This window comes from Cyphomyrmex costatus, unplaced genomic scaffold (genome assembly GCF_001594065.2).
Source record: "Cyphomyrmex costatus isolate MS0001 unplaced genomic scaffold, Ccosl1.0 scaffold141, whole genome shotgun sequence".
Classification (NCBI taxonomy): domain Eukaryota; kingdom Metazoa; phylum Arthropoda; class Insecta; order Hymenoptera; family Formicidae; genus Cyphomyrmex; species Cyphomyrmex costatus.
This window is the reverse complement of record NW_017275402.1, coordinates 1872044-1888100: the sequence shown is the minus strand read 5'-3', so window position 1 is coordinate 1888100 and position 16057 is coordinate 1872044. Positions and strand designations below refer to the sequence as shown.

Sequence of the window (16057 nt, the reverse complement as noted above, 5' to 3'; positions counted from 1 at the left end):
ATAATAGCGCTAGATATACTCCGTATATTCAATTTCTTATCTTTTAATGTTGCATTCTCCTAGTAACTTGTCTTCTTCTGATATACACGTATATTATTCGTTGATTAAAATTGAATTTTGCTTAGTTGGTACTTAGAAACTTATGCAAACAAAGTAAGCTAATTTTGGATTTATAGTTCACTTTTATCTTGGATGCCTTTCGTTTTGTATTTACAATGCTTGAAAGCATCATTGTCCTCGTTTAATATTTGACAGACACCAAGGATAAACTGATATTTAGAACGCACCTGTTAATTGTGTTAGGAGCAGTTGGAAAAGTCAATCCTTGTAAACACAACGTTTGTACATACATATATGTGGAATTTTGTAGCAATCCAAAACATTAATGCGTTAATCCCGGAGGCGAATGTAGTACCATTTGTTTCACACGATCGGATGTAGCTCGGTAGGATCGATCCTGTCTTACAATTTGTAGTAAATGCATTATTCATGAGATGTCGCATAGTTCGACGCTAAAAGATGTTATGTAAAAGCAGGATGACAACGCGACGTATAGCCAGTGCATGCGATATGATATCGACTGGACGACGACGGAGAATTACTCTGTCGTGGCGACATACTTGCCCAACACGTCGTGGACTGTCATGCCTTGTGATCACGGCTGGGAATATGAAACTTCGGAGATAACATCGTCCATTGTCATCGATGTACGTTTGTCTAATTGTACAGAAAAAAAATGATCAATACAGCTTATCGTCTTAAATTGCAGCGAATCTGCAACGAAGTATAATTTATGAATTACTAAATTCATTAGTACATTACATTATTTAAAGTATACTGCGAATTTCAGAATTTCATATTTTTGGTACGCAGTTTCATTGAATTCCAATATAGAAAATTTGTATAATATTTACAAGAAATTTTATTTGAAGAAATTAAAAAATACAATAATCTTCTTTTTAATAATAGAAGCAAAATATTTTGATTAGACGCTGTACTTTATTACATTAGCAAATCATGTTATAGTTTGATCTCGTGTGCGATCGTGCGATCTATCCAACAATTGGTTTAGTAGTTCTTAATGCAGGAGGCCCTATAGGTGTATATCTGTTCGGTACATTAAATGACAGGTAAACTATAATTCAAACACGATTTAATTTTTTTTTATTAAAATTGAGTTTTTAGAAGTTTTTAACACTTATTGGTTTTCTTAATTATTAATTAGATCGTAATTTCTTTTTAATTGATTAAAACGCATTGCCTTTTTTGTTTTTGTAGGAACAAATGTATGTAAAGATTTATTAAAATTTATTAAAATATTTTTTCCATTGTTCTACTACATTTGTTTTTGCTTATCTTCTACTTTATTTCGTACCAATATTGTACCGTAGAATTTCATTTTGTTAAATAACATAAGCAAAAGTTATGTATTTTTCTGTACATAATCGATAGCAATCTGTTTACCTTGTTGGGTAGAATCGGTCGGAGGTTATCATTCTTTACGTGTTTGGCAACATTAATAATTGGTAGCTTTCTAACGGCCATTTCGAACAATTTTTGGACTTGGGCCTCTACACGTTTTGTCGTTGGTTTGACAATACCAGCGATTTATCAGATACCATTTATTATATGTAAGCATTCAAATATCACAATCAGTTTGTTAGCCTGAATTTAATTCTACTGTATTAAAATTTTATCTCAGGTCTGTCGGCATCTGTAGTTGAGTTTAGGCTTTATTATGAATTTATTTTTGTAGCTTTGGAGCTGGTCGGCCCAAATTACCGTTCGTTTGTAACGGTTATGACCTGTACTTTTTATACTCTGGGTCTTTGCATGCTGGCAGGTGTTACTTATTTAATACGCGATTGGCGAACGCTCGCTATTACCACGAGCGCGCCTTTCTTGATATACTTTTTTTATTGGTGGTGAGTGAAACATTTACAAATCACTCGTAAATATTTTATAAATATTGTGTGCTGTTTGGGGCACTGCACATAAATATAAGTTAAATATTCATGTGAAAAATTAGAGATTATTATAGGTTCTTACCGGAATCACCGCGGTGGCTATTAGCAAAAGGTCGCTTAGGTGAGGCTAATGATATTCTTGAGATTTTGGCCCGTGTAAATGGCAAAGAACTTCCGGCATCGTTCACGCAAAAACTACGTCAACGTATGACGATGTCGAGGTCGAAGAGCGAGGAGGAGAGATTGCGAACTGGTCCTGGTGTGCTTTCGCTCTTCAAATCGCCAAATATGCGTCTGAAAACGTGTCTTATTACTTTAAATTGGTAAGTTGAAATGCATAAACACAAGCTCATTAATCATTTTACAATTCGCCAGAAGTACGATTCATGTGCTAATGAGTCCTACTTTTTCTCGCGGTCTTTTCTTCTAGATTTTGCTTACTATATTAAACTTCAGATTACTCTTAGAAAAAAAGAATAAATATGTTTGATATATGATTTTTCTGCGATTTTTATATCGCAATGTACAAAGAGGGGAATTTAAAACAGGTCACCTGAATAACTCGCTTGTTTTTAACAATAGAAGAAAAAGTGTCAAACAAAAGTTGCTTGGTTTCGAGGGGCACATAATGTGATGTCAATAACTGTTTTGTAGATGAAGGCATAATGGATAGGCAAAGGTCAAATCTGTTTTTTTTAATGATATGTTTTTTACGTACATTCTGATAGAGCATTTTAAGACGAATGCAATGACCTATAATTGAAGGTCATTTAGGCTAATTCTACAATGTGCTTTTTGTTTCCTGTTTCTTACTGTTTGTCTCTATTTGGCTAATTCTACAATGTGCTTTTTGTGTCTTGAGAAATATATAGATCACCAGATGAAAATCATATCGACTTTTTCTGTTTTCTTATAACGCATTTTGCAAGACACGCACTTCGATCGATAGATAAATTCAAAATGATCAGTAAATATGGATAATGCTATGTGCGATTCAATGTTTATTTATATACCGTGATACACTTGAACGATTAGCGATATACCAACAAGCAGAAAAGACATGAAATTATTCGAAGAGTGCCTTGAAACTATTTACTTTCCATTCAATTATTTTCCATTATTGATCTTGCGTAACCTTGAATAATCTTCAATTATAGGTCATTGTATTCGTCTTAAAATGCTCTATCAGAATGTAAGTAAAAAACATATTATTCTATTTAAAAAAACAGACCTTTGCCTATCCTTTGCGCCTCCACCTACAAAACAATTATTGACATCACATTATATGTGCTCCTCGAAACCAAGCAATTTTTGTTTGACACTTTCTTCTATTGTTAAATACAAGCGAATTATTCAAGTAACCTGTTTTAAATGCCTCTCCCTGTATAAGTATACGTTAAAAATTTTGAACATTATAATAAAAGAACAATAATTTAAATTGATTATAAATTAAATGTAATAATTTGCTTCTAATTAAACTTGTCTCTAGATAAAATATTTTCAGTATAGAGATCACACAATCTGATAATTTATAAACATTTTGTGTTGTACGGGAATGAATGAATTTTTATTGCTATTAGGTTCGCCAATAATATGGTGTATGTTGGTCTTTCCTATTACGGGCCAGCTTTGGGAAATGAAGAACATTTGAGTTTTCTGTTTTCTTCTCTTGCCGAGATTCCTAGTTACATCGCTTGTTGGGTTGTAATGGATCGATGGGGCCGCCGATGGCCGCTTTGCTTGTGTATGGTCGTGGCTGGATTGTCGTGCATTGCAACGGTGCTGTTATCACCCGGTACGCACTGATGGTCAATTAATTAATGACTTGATTAATTAGCAAGAGTAGCGATATAATCAGTTAATTGTGTAACGTGTCAAGTATCTCTGAGAGCAATAAGTTTCCTTATTAGTTAAAATTGCAATACTAAGAAAAAATTAAGACGTATCAGTTTCATAATTATTATCTTTTCAAGATGCTGTTATGGAGACTTTGATATTATTTCTCATATCAAAATCTGCGATATCGGCGTCATTTTTAATTATTTATCCTTTCGCCGGAGAACTTTATCCCACGCAATTACGAGGCGTTGCCATTGGCTTCTCCGCATATATCAGCGGCCTTGGACTCATCATTATACCTTTCGTAACATATCTCGTGAGTTGGAATTGATATTTGAATTCTATTTAAATAGTGTTTTCTTATTTTTTCCTATTATTTTACAAAATTTTTGCATAATTTACTAATAGTTTTCAATTTTATGATGTATTATTTAATTTTTTATCTTATTAAACATCAAAGATAAAATATAAATGTTTATCTTTGATTACTATATATATTTTTGTAATATATCAAATATTTGCGAACATGATTCGTAGGGGAAAGAAAATCTTGTGTTGCCTTTAGTCATATTGGGCGCAATCTCGGTAATTGGTGGCTTATCCGGACTTCGACTACCAGAAACATTGCATCACCGTCTACCACAAACGGTTGAGGAAGGAGAATTATTTGGCAAAGATTGGACATGCGCGGATTGCATCCGTTGTGTTCCAACAAAGTATGCATTTGACAATTAATTGTCACTTATTACATTTTACGTTCAGGACATAGAACATTAAAAAGCTATTTTAATCACAAATTTTCTCTTTTAAAGTATCAAAATAATTAATAAAGTATCAATTAAATCAAAATAATATATGATAATAATTATATTAATTTATAGAAAAATAAATGAGTAATTTAGATTTATATTTTGATGACATATTCTATACATTCTCGATGTAATTTTTTAATATTTTTTTTCTGTTTATTATTAACTCCCGATTTATTACAATTTGTATTTTTTAGACCGTCATCAATCGCGACTTCTTACCAGGATTTATCGACGCGAGAGACAGTAGAGATGCAGGAAGTACCTGAAGTGTTGTTTACTTCATCCATTTTGGAAGAACATCAACGGCCGAGCACGACAAGTATTCGCCGTTTGGTTCGCCAATCCAGCGTGATGGATACTCAACGTAGTTCCGATGGAACTATGAAGATGACTTATTGGTTTTAGTTCTAATTCACTTTAAATCAAATGCAGTTCTAGTCAAAATAAAGTGGAATTTTTTCCTATTTTTTTCGTAATTGAATTAAATATTTTTTAATAATTTTGATTAAACAATTATGTTCTACCTCTTTATCGTTGATTCATAAATTATTTGAGGTATATATACTTATATATATCTATACATATATATATAAGTATTAAGGTTTATGTATATAAATAAATAATTTATTTTATCAAATAAATGTTTTAATAAAAAGCATGAATTATATATTGTGGTGAATTACATATATTCTAAATCTAACTCATTGTTTTAATCAGCTCTATTCTTGATATAAAATATTGAAATAAAATCTGTCAAATAATATTGGAAAAGGTTCAATTTTTAATTGTTACAATCAAGAATAAAAGTCCAATCGTTATCATAATATAGCAGATCCGGGTTAGAATCTCCCACTTGAAGTAATATTAATTTTTTGCAATAAATTATTTACAGCTTTTAAGTTTCTTATAGATATTAAATTGATACTTCTATAAGATAATGGGTATAAAGTTATTAAACTGCTTGTCAACACATGATTACTACTGTAGTTCTGTTTATTATATTTCAAGGCTGAAAAATATTTTGACGCGCAATTTGCAGAACTGGATATGTACATAAACTCACATTGAAATACTTAAGAACTAAGAGTTTAGTTCTTAACACTTTAATAAAAAATAGGGTTATTTATCTTACTTGATTTATTCTTGGTGATCTAATACGAATTATAATTATCATAATCATACAAATTGATGACACGTATATACCTATATTTTATACTTTGTACGATGATTCAGCGTTTTTAAAAGATAAGAATATATAAAGAGAAATAGAACGAGCAAATGATATCGTTTTCCACGATGCATTTATTCACATTCGATATACAAAACACGAGGATAACGAGAAAAATGAGAGTGAGTAGTTCAGCCTCGAATACCTTCCCATGTGCAGATCGCAAATAAAATGTTAATTTCGTCTCATATGCACTTTCTCCTTAATTTACAGACGTGTAGTCCTGTTATAGCAGCTGTAAGCAGGAGAATCACTGTATATAATTAACGTAGGATATATTTCATGGCTTCACTTTCGCACGAGTCGATATACCTCTCCAGAAGTCGCCGCTTTAGCTCGGGCGGGTACGAGACATAGATGTAGTGATCAGGCATATCCTCGCTCGATAGGGGCAGATTCTCATCCCCATGATCGCCCTTTCGTCTGTCCAATCTGCCCTCGTTATGAATACTCGAATCGTGCAACGGAGAAGTACTTGAGCGATCCGTACTTCCATTGTAATCCATGCTCCCACCGTCCAGTCTATCTTCGTCTGCGGTACTACACCCAACGAAAATAAAAAATAATTAAATTCTTCGTTAATAAAATGAGTGATGTATGGAGAGACATTCTAGTATGCCAACAATTAACGTTTTTTTTTATTATAAGTATACTATAAGTATACTAGAATGTTTGCGGATTATCGCCGTGCTTTTATCTATTGCTAAAGGTATTAAGCCCAGTTGCACCAATGTTACTTTGATTTTAAGCGAGACTTAAAACTTTATCTCGTTTTAAAGTCGAAAGAGAGATAGAGACAGTTTTAAGTTTCACTTAAAATCGAAATCACATTGGTGCAATCAGGCCTTAGAAATGGATAAAGACACGGCGATAACCCAAAAATTTTCTGATATTTTTGAAGAAAATATCCGTAAAAAAATCTTAAAAGTATTATTATTTTTTATTTTATGCCACCTAGAAATTTTAACAGCAAAAGAAAAAAAAATTTTTTAATGATTATTACATTTTTGAAACAGTCTTCTAAACGTACTTTCGAAAGCTTTACAACTATTATTAAACAAAAATATGGATGGAGAAAAAAGTAAGTTATCTTATGTAAAATAATACGTATGTTCAGAGAAAATGACATAGTATTAGGTTTCATAATGAAAAAGATAATTATACAAGTTTTGTATGTGTAGAATTAAGCCCAAAACATATGAAATGCATAACACAGCATTAGCATAACATAAAACTGTTGGACCAATAAGCATCCAGCATAAAATTGTCATATTGATTTACATAAGATGCTCATTGGTCCAGCGGTCTTATGTTTATGCACTGTTATGCATTTTATTTGTTTTGGGTTTTAATGTACTTAACTGAATAAACTATTTTATCGTTATTGCAATTAAAATTGTTTTTATCCAACTACATACATTAATTCTACACGAAAACTCATACAGATGTCACCTTTATAGCTTCTACTATGATTTTCTCTGATGAGTATGGGATTATTGTTTATGATAAATAGAGTGCGGAAGTGTTTATGATAAATATATAAGTAATGATGTATGTCGTACGATATTTCTTTTGATTACTTTTATTTTCATTTTTTTATTCAACACAGACAAAAAAATTATGTTTTAATTATCACGTTTAAAAAATTTTGACATGAGTATATTTTATTTAGAAAATTACAGATAATGTATCTATAATTTTTTTTTTAATTAATCACATCATAGTTTTTTTAACGGTGTAGAAATAATTTTCTTATTAGAAACAACGTAGTTAATCAACATTTAAAAAATTATGAGTTCTTGAACAATTTGTCATACTTGAAGCAAACCCAGATTATGTAGTAACATGCGTAAATCGACGAAAACATAATCAGCATGAAGACAGTCAGCAGGTACCAGGGTGTGTGACGCTGTGGTCTTTTTGTGTCCTCCCAATATCTATCACAGCTGAGATACCAGCAGATCGCTCGATTTAGCTCTCCTATCGATATCATACATAATTGATAAGAGAATATTAATGGCCGTCTTAAATATGGAGTGGATAATTAAATTGTGTACCTTCGATTTCTTGAAAATCTCGTACAGAAAGATTAGTGAGTAATCCGGCGATGCAATCGCGTACAAGTATCTGTTGACGATTGTGTGATAAACGCGATTATTACATATCATTGGTATTCATAGATAGGTTTGTATGTAAACGTGCTTTGCGTGTCTATCTCGTATAATATTTAAAAGATCAAAGTTCACACATTATTCAAATCGCGGCTATTCGATCTTAATTGAAATATCTGATTCTTAAAATATACATTACGTATTACAGTAATTGAGAGACAATGCGCGAACTTTTATCAGGATGTTTCTATTTCTAATAAAATAATATGAATTTTGATTAAAATATTCTGAAGACATATTAAAAAAGCATTATATGAAGAGAAAAGTTTTTGTAGTTATAATTGCATGATAAAATAACTATGATTAAGCACTCTTATAGTTATTAGAATTATCATTATTATAATTAGTATGATGTAATACATTAGTAACAATAATTATATTTATAGCTTTAAAAACTTTTTAGTATATAAGACTATAAATAATTATTTTTACTATAACGCGTAACACAAAGTAATAAGTGTAAAAATGGAGCTGCTAATTATTTCAAAATAATAGTACGAGAAAATTGATTTAGAGAAACGTTCACTACAAATAAAAGTGAAAAATAATTATTTTATTATAATATTATAATAATAAATACAAAAACTTTTCTCAGTGTAAAATAAAATAAAATCACAGTAGTCATGCATTCACGTCATTTCGCAGGAACTCACTTCACACTGGGTCTTCAGTTTCTGCAACTCCTCTGGCTTACAATTGGATTTTAGTTTCCTTAAATGCAACCCTCGTCTTCTCTGCTTTTTGTCGACGGCAGGTAGTGCCGCTTCTACCAAATTCTCCTCATCTTCCATGTCCTCTTCGTCTTCTTCGTCCTCATCCTCTTCGCAATCATTCTTATTATCCGTTTCGGCGATCTCGTTGTGATAAGACGATCTCGCTAATCTATGATTGTGCATATCACCGTCGTCATGGTGGTCGTCACGACGGCAGTAACGCTGCAGATTTGTCACTGCTCCACCGCCGGCAATGGCGCAGGACTTATCTGTAGGATACATCCTGGCGAGGCCACGCGACTCGCAGGGCACGATAGAAATGCTGCGTGGCTGTTGCTGTTGCTTCTGCTGTTCGGTATTTTCGCGCCACACCTGGATGTCGGTGTTCAGGTGATCGCCATCGTCGTCCACCGAATTCTCGAAGTCGCGATTGCCCAGCACCTCGCAACGCATAATGTCGCAGTAGTCCGCTAGGCATACCGCGTCTTCTGCCTGAAGGAAAGAACATGCTTAGATCTTGCATTTTTCTGAGATGTTGATAAAAAGCTTTAACTTGTTGGTGTAATTGTGTAGTTAAGGAGCGAAGATAATTTTTAAATTAATGACAACTTTGTTAAGACAAAGACTATGGAATAATTAAAAAGAGAAATAGAGAAATTTTAAAAAATATAATTATGAAGAAACAGAATCTTTTTATAAAAAATATATAATAATTATAATATATAACATTCGCAAAAAACGATCGCCACGATCAAAAGTCGACTATCAATACATTGTTTGTATGCAAAGGTTATAGTACGATTGTAAGGAGATTATACTAGTACGATAATGATAAGATTGACATATCTTAACGGCTATGTAAAGTATGTTCCGTGTTACGGTTATCAAAATAAAATCTATTGATGCGAAAATAATTATTATTTCCAATTGTGGCGTTTTTTCCGTGTATATTTTTCTGATAATTGGTCACCAACAATTTTTATGTTATTTTAATTTTTAAAATATATTACAATCACGGTGTCACATTACACTCGGGGATCTTATTTTGTCAGAAATCGATTGCCTGTTAAAATCGTAAAAAAGTGAAACATTGTAAAAAGTGAAAGTCTTATTGATGTCTTTTTTTAGAGAATGCTTTATTTACAGAACTACAAGACAGTTCTGACAGGCAATCGATCTGCTGCAAAATAGTGGGATCTTCAGCAGAAAAATGACAACTGTGATTACAATAATGATCGAGAGACAATGTAAACTTTTATCTTTTACGTTTCATTTACCGTATTAACATTGCTCTTGTGTCTGTTATCGAAGTGGACGTCCAGATGTTTCTCGGCATAGAAGGACTTGCCGCAAAGGCCGCAAGTCCATTGTGATGGCCTGTGTTGATGTTTCGCCTTTTGTTGTGGTCGAAAAATATCTCGACTCTCGTGAAACGGACATTCCAACGGTAATTCTACCTGATACTTCTTCAGTATTGGGATCCACCTCTGAAGTTTTGACGAAGTCAAAAGATTATTAGTACATTATAACGTACTCATCTCTTTATAACTTTATGTCTATCATATTTATCAATTAACTATTATTAAAAAAATTATTATCAGATTTTTAAAAGTATATATAAAATATGTCATGTATATCGAAAGTAATAACCAATAACTTTTTATAAATGAAGATTTTTTGTTATTAAAAAATCAAGTACATATACATCATCTTAATCTACAATCTTTTGTTTACTTTTCTAAATAATTCTCATACCTTTTTGTTAATATTTTTCTTATAGTTTTGGAAGTTTGAATATTCTCTTGTTGTAGAACTCCGTTTCAGTTGATCGATAATGACATATTACACTGTTTCCGTCGTCTCATAACATTAATTGGCCTCTCCAACGTTCTCTTAGCATTATAAGAAAGATCATGCTGTAGCACGAATGGTTCCACTCCGCTTATTTCACTTCGAAAGAATTTTTCGAAAAAAAAAGGGGAAACTCCTCCTCATCTCTCTTACAATCATGATGTGGCACATTCTAATTATTATTTTTAGTTTTGTGAAGGACCAGTTATAGAGATCAACACATGCGCATGTTAGTCTGACGGAATCAGTAAAGTAATGCGTCACTATATCTTTGAACAGCTGGACTGGAATTCTATCGCAAGATAATTTATAATATTTAAACTTCTAGAACGGTGAACAATATATATACATTGGCGTATTTTAGGAGATATTTCGACCGATAGATTAAAATGGGACACCCTGTATAATAAAAAAAATCCTAATTTATTAAAAATAATTACAAAAAAATAGTGGTTACGTAGGATAGCAAACAAAATTTTGTTGATGTATATTGGTTTTTATATAATAAAAAAAATCCTAATTTATTAAAAATAAGTACTTATTATTTTCGGTATAATCCTCATATTTCTGTATCAAATTGTTTTATTTTTAGAGACATTTTTGCATGTAGTCCATTTACTATATAATTTTAATTAATAATCTGATGATAGGTATAATGCTTTCTTTTACCTTGTGAACTATCCTCCTCACTACAGATGCTCGATCGCGGGGGCATGATATTTTAAAGACGCTGGGACCTGGCCATGGAATCACAGATAGAAGCAACACTGCCAAAACCTAATGATGATATAACGTTATTTTATAAACATGTGTGCAAACATGTATGCATCTTTCATAATATGTGCAAAAAGGTTAAAAAAAATTTAACTTCGTAACTCTTTTCCGCTAAAGAGTTGCAAATCGATTACCTTTCATATCAAGGCAAACGGAAGAGAGAGTTCTTCACGTTCTATATTTATGTAGATACTCTTAAACCGTACAAAATGTGTTAATACAGTTTTTTTTTTGACATATTTCTTATTCATGTGCATTATATTTTAATTAAGGACGTATTATGATCGACTAATAAATGGCAAACGTCAAAGTGACGCACGAGTGGAAGTATCCACCTTATACACTTCGTAATAATATATGTATACAACCAAAGAATACTCTTCCTTGAGGTACACATGCATAAGTAATGCAATCGATAAAAACGTCGCCACTCATTCACGCACATTAATATTTTTTTTAATTACTTTTAATCACGGCGCGATGAAGCGTGTCGTTTCCTTATTTATGATAACCCGTGACTTTTTCAATAAAGCAACCTCAATTTTGCTCTACGATTCCCTTGTCTATGAAATAACACATCGAGCGAATATGACACAAGGTATATCACTAAATATATAGAGTATGATTACCTCGAGGTGAAAGGGTTGGGTCTTCATTCATAGCCCAAATGCTGCGTGCAAGAGTAATCTGGCGCGACGATTACTTGCTTTGAGATGGCCCTGTCCGTATCCTAAAAGCGGTCGTTTCTTCGTATGAGTAGTCGCCAACCGAGGGTGTACGCAGGTTGAAACGGGGGAGCACTGCAGAGTCCACGTCGACATGGCCGTCACCCTTGGGCGCAGGTTTCAAAGTATATATACATATATATATAGGGATGTCGCAGTGCCGGCATGTGTAGTTCTAGGTATTATAAGAACAAAAACATCAAAATCATGTCCAACGCGTGATTATAAATCCGCACATTGATAGATTTTAGTGTATAATTACATTCCCTTAATTAAATCATTATACAGCGTATTAAAATTTTTTTCTTTAATTACTATTTCCGCAATATGTATTTATACAATCTCTATAAAATAATTTGTATAGCATATTAACTTACTTTGCAAGAGTTTTGTAAGCGACATTTTTTCTTTTTAATTTAAAAAATTATTTACATATAAATTGATGAAATAATAACTAAACAAAAAAAGAATAAAATACAAATATAAAATTTGTTTTAAATCATTGTGTTATTTTATTATTATTGTGAATTTATAATTAATTTTAACCGTATTTAATATAAATATGTTTGTATTCTTTCGGATTTTTACATTAAATTTTTATTTTTTGATACGTATTACTGGAAGACTTTCTGAGACGGTCCTGTCAAGCGTCATCGGCGTCGGCGTCGGCGTCGGCGTCGATGAAAATGCGCCGACGCATTACCGTCTCGATAAGCTTGAAACAATCAACGCGCAGAAATGATAAAACTAGCGGCTTTATGAAGAACGTACTACTTATGCGCAATGAAATCTGCAATATTATTAAAAAATCGTGCACTTTATACTTATATTGTAATAAATTAATATAATTATTTAATTAATTCATGAAAAAAGTAAGAACTTAGGTCGCAAACATTCTTAAATAATGAAGTATAAGACACTTGAGTATATTGAGTAGGCCTTAAATAGAGCTACGAATACACAAAAGAGACATCGACCTTTAGTTGATTTATTAGAGTCAGGGATGTGAATCGGTCAGGCAGGTACACTAAATTCTTGAGTTTTTGATTTGTCATATGTTCGACTACAACAGCGATAAGTATAATAACGTTGTAAACAATAAAAACTAACTTAAAGCATACAAAATCGATCAAAGAGCCTACGTATTATAAAATTTGCATATATGATAACAAAATAAAGTAGCACTTTAAAATAAAGTAGCAAAGAATGATGACAATCTCAAACTGCACACAATATCAAGTATTTATAAAATAGAATTTATTTGAACATTTATAAAATATTTATCAAAATATTTTGTTAATATTTTCATGGTCTTAGATTGCATAGATCATGAAGTTAATCCCTTTTATTATTATAAAATATAATTAAAGAAATATTTTCTCTTGAAATCGAGAATCAATTTTCTTAATCATTCTTCGATTACTCATTTTAAGTTGTACCACATCCAAAGATCCTCTGAAATTGTAGAAACTGCTACTTCGATGATTTATGAACACTAAGCTAAATATTAACAACTTTATAACTATAATAGATTTATAACTATTACATATCTTTAATTAATATACATATCAAAAACAAAAGAGAACGTGCGTACAACTAAAATATATTTTTTTTATCAATAAATCTAAAATAGTCTTATTTTAAAAAGGAAAACTTGCAATAGTTGCAAAATAACATTCGCTTTAGTAGTATAATGTATAGCTAGATAAAAACGGATGACGTTCCTAACATTTTAGAAATATTTATAAAATGTTTACTAAATGAATTTATTTATATTTGTCTAATTTTATATAACTATATTATATAAAATGTTTAGTTCGTATTTTAATCATATTTTAAATAAAGCTTATATAAAAAATATTTATATAATATTTAAAAAAATAATTAGAAATAAATATTTATGAATATTTATCATAAATACTCTGTGTTATCTAAGATACAATTTACACAAATTAAATAGTTAAAATATGAGCGTAGTACAATATTATATAATATTATAAATATATAAATATAATGACGAATCATTCGAAAAGAAAAATGTAGACAATATGAAACAAAAAGAAAAGAAAACGATCCGGTCAGTCTTCGACCCTTGTTTTCTTTGAAACTTTTTCAGGTATCTGACACAAAAAAACTGGAGGAGGAAACTAATCCCATTATTTCTGCACAATACATTGACGGAAAAATCAAAGAAAGCAAAAGCCTCAATCAGTGTTTTCATAAAGCAACTACTATCATAAAGTACTTATTCTAATAGAATCAATTGATAAAACTGAAGTAAATAAGTGTAAGAAGTTAAAGAGTTAAACAAAGATTAATAATTATTAAGAACTAAAAAAACGTGCATAGCTCAAGTCTTTAATATAAAATTGAAGTAAAAGTAAATAAATTTCTAAAAAATGATTATATGCAAATGTAATTGAGAATATTTGAAAGTTTTTGAATTATTTTGTGTAAATACTCAAAATGTTTTATATTTTTATATGTATAAAAATCGCGTGTGTTAGTACAATATTATTGATCCATTATGGTAAACGCAACGTACTTTTCGTTACGTTAGGTACAACGCTAGATGGCAATAGGGTTTAATATTTTACGTCTTTGATTATTTGATATGCTTGATGATAAAATTAAATAAAACAAGTTTGTTAACTACTTTGATAGCTTTTTGATAGATAGAGATGTTTAAATCTTTTCCTGTTTCTACTAATTATATTTATAGTCATTTTTATGCAAAGTCATGCAATATAAATTCAAATACGATTTTATATCACTGGAATAATAATAATCTCGCCAAAATTACATGTTTAGTATTGAATTGCTTTAATAATTAAATTAAATTATTTATTTTAGCGTGTTAATAATAAATAACACGATATAACATAAAGTTTGTCGTTATTTTAAAATATCAATTCACGAGTATCAATTAGTACAAAAATCCATAAATGCATGTAGTTTATTGATTTCACGATATACAATATATTAAATTTTACTATACTTGCTGTACTATTAATAAATTCATTATTGCTTATAAGAAATTAATTATTGCTGAATGGCACTAAATGTTAAAAAGAAGTTCTGAAATATTACAAGTATATCGTTAAATCGTAAATATCATTGTTATGCGTATCAAATGGTATTTTATCATATTAATATTGAATGAATAGTAATATTGACATAGCATTAAACATAATTTGAAAAAAAAACTGTATAATATAAAAGAAATAATATTATAATTTAAGGAATACACTAGATTTTAAATTATAAAATGTGTATAAAATCTTACATTATATGTTAGATTTGGAAAAATTCTTATTATATATTGTAAAAATATGTGTTATTGTTATCTGTACAATTATAAATATAACATAACTTATAGACTTATTTATACATTCTAATCAAAAGATTTTACAAGTAAATTTTATAACCTTATTTTATTGTACAATATCAAATAATTATGTGTTTACTATTTATTACGAGTTTATGTATTGTTATCGATTTAAATTTTTCTAGGACTAATTTTAACTCAAAAGTGAAGAACTGATTCGAGAGAGAGAAATTATCCCTTTTTATCATACTCTTTCTGTTAAATTAAATATTTTACAATTTTTTAATAAAAATAGCAGAATTCTGGAAAAAAAAGAAACTTAATTCAAAATTTAATATATATTTAAACCTAATTATTATTTTAAAATCGTAATTTATTTCTAAAGTAATCACACACACATATTAATAAATCTTTTATATCTTAAAAATAATGATATTTGATTTTCCTCAGTATTTTTTAATAAACTTTTTTACTATTTTTTTACATCTATTATTGGTCTTTCCATAATAAATATTTTTACATAATTAAAAAATTCTTTTGTTGTATCATTACATTGTACCAACTAATAAAGCAGGTATGAAGACTATTTTCAAGAAAAATCATTTTTATAAATTCAAGATGTCGATAGTTGCTGTACACGACTTATAAC

At 30.2% G+C, this 16057-nt stretch overlaps 2 protein-coding genes across 3 annotated transcripts; one reads left to right on the top strand and one right to left on the bottom strand.

Moving 5' to 3' along the window:
* The first annotated feature begins 540 nt into the window (after positions 1–540).
* Positions 541–5030, top strand: CarT (Carcinine transporter). Its single transcript, XM_018551520.1, has 9 exons — positions 541–707; positions 1027–1130; positions 1477–1631; positions 1757–1925; positions 2042–2290; positions 3548–3762; positions 3941–4122; positions 4344–4522; positions 4813–5030. Exons 1-9 carry the CDS (start codon positions 564–566, stop codon positions 5021–5023), a joined length of 1608 nt encoding a protein of 535 aa, XP_018407022.1. The 5' UTR covers positions 541–563; the 3' UTR covers positions 5024–5030.
* Positions 5031–5955: 925 nt separating this feature from the next.
* Positions 5956–12175, bottom strand: LOC108783074 (uncharacterized). 2 transcript variants are annotated; one of them, XM_018551525.1, is made up of 8 exons: positions 11985–12175; positions 11251–11358; positions 10008–10217; positions 8671–9222; positions 7904–7973; positions 7664–7826; positions 6159–6386; positions 5956–6099 (listed from the first exon to the last, which is right to left on the bottom strand). In XM_018551525.1, exons 1-8 carry the CDS (start codon positions 12009–12011, stop codon positions 6054–6056), a joined length of 1404 nt encoding a protein of 467 aa, XP_018407027.1. In that variant the 5' UTR covers positions 12012–12175; the 3' UTR covers positions 5956–6053. The 2 variants fall into 2 exon arrangements, with proteins under 2 accessions (XP_018407027.1, XP_018407028.1); XM_018551526.1 differs by having other exon boundaries at positions 5956–6081.
* Positions 12176–16057: the final 3882 nt, after the last annotated feature.

Bases quoted from the DNA above. Each gene is read 5' to 3' on its own strand.
- CarT (XM_018551520.1), top strand. From the start codon at position 564: ATGCGATATGATATCGACTGGACGACGACGGAGAATTACTCTGTCGTG. The intron at 708-1,026 runs GTACGTTTGTCT...ATCATGTTATAG, and splicing joins CATCGTCCATTGTCATCGAT to TTTGATCTCGTGTGCGATCG. The intron at 1,926-2,041 runs GTGAGTGAAACA...AGATTATTATAG, and splicing joins ATATACTTTTTTTATTGGTG to GTTCTTACCGGAATCACCGC.
- LOC108783074 (XM_018551525.1), bottom strand. From the start codon at position 12,011: ATGAAGACCCAACCCTTTCACCTCGAG. The intron at 11,359-11,984 runs GTAATCATACTC...TATCATCATTAG, and splicing joins CCCAACCCTTTCACCTCGAG to GTTTTGGCAGTGTTGCTTCT. The intron at 7,974-8,670 runs GTGAGTTCCTGC...AATCGTCAACAG, and splicing joins AACTGAAGACCCAGTGTGAA to ATACTTGTACGCGATTGCAT.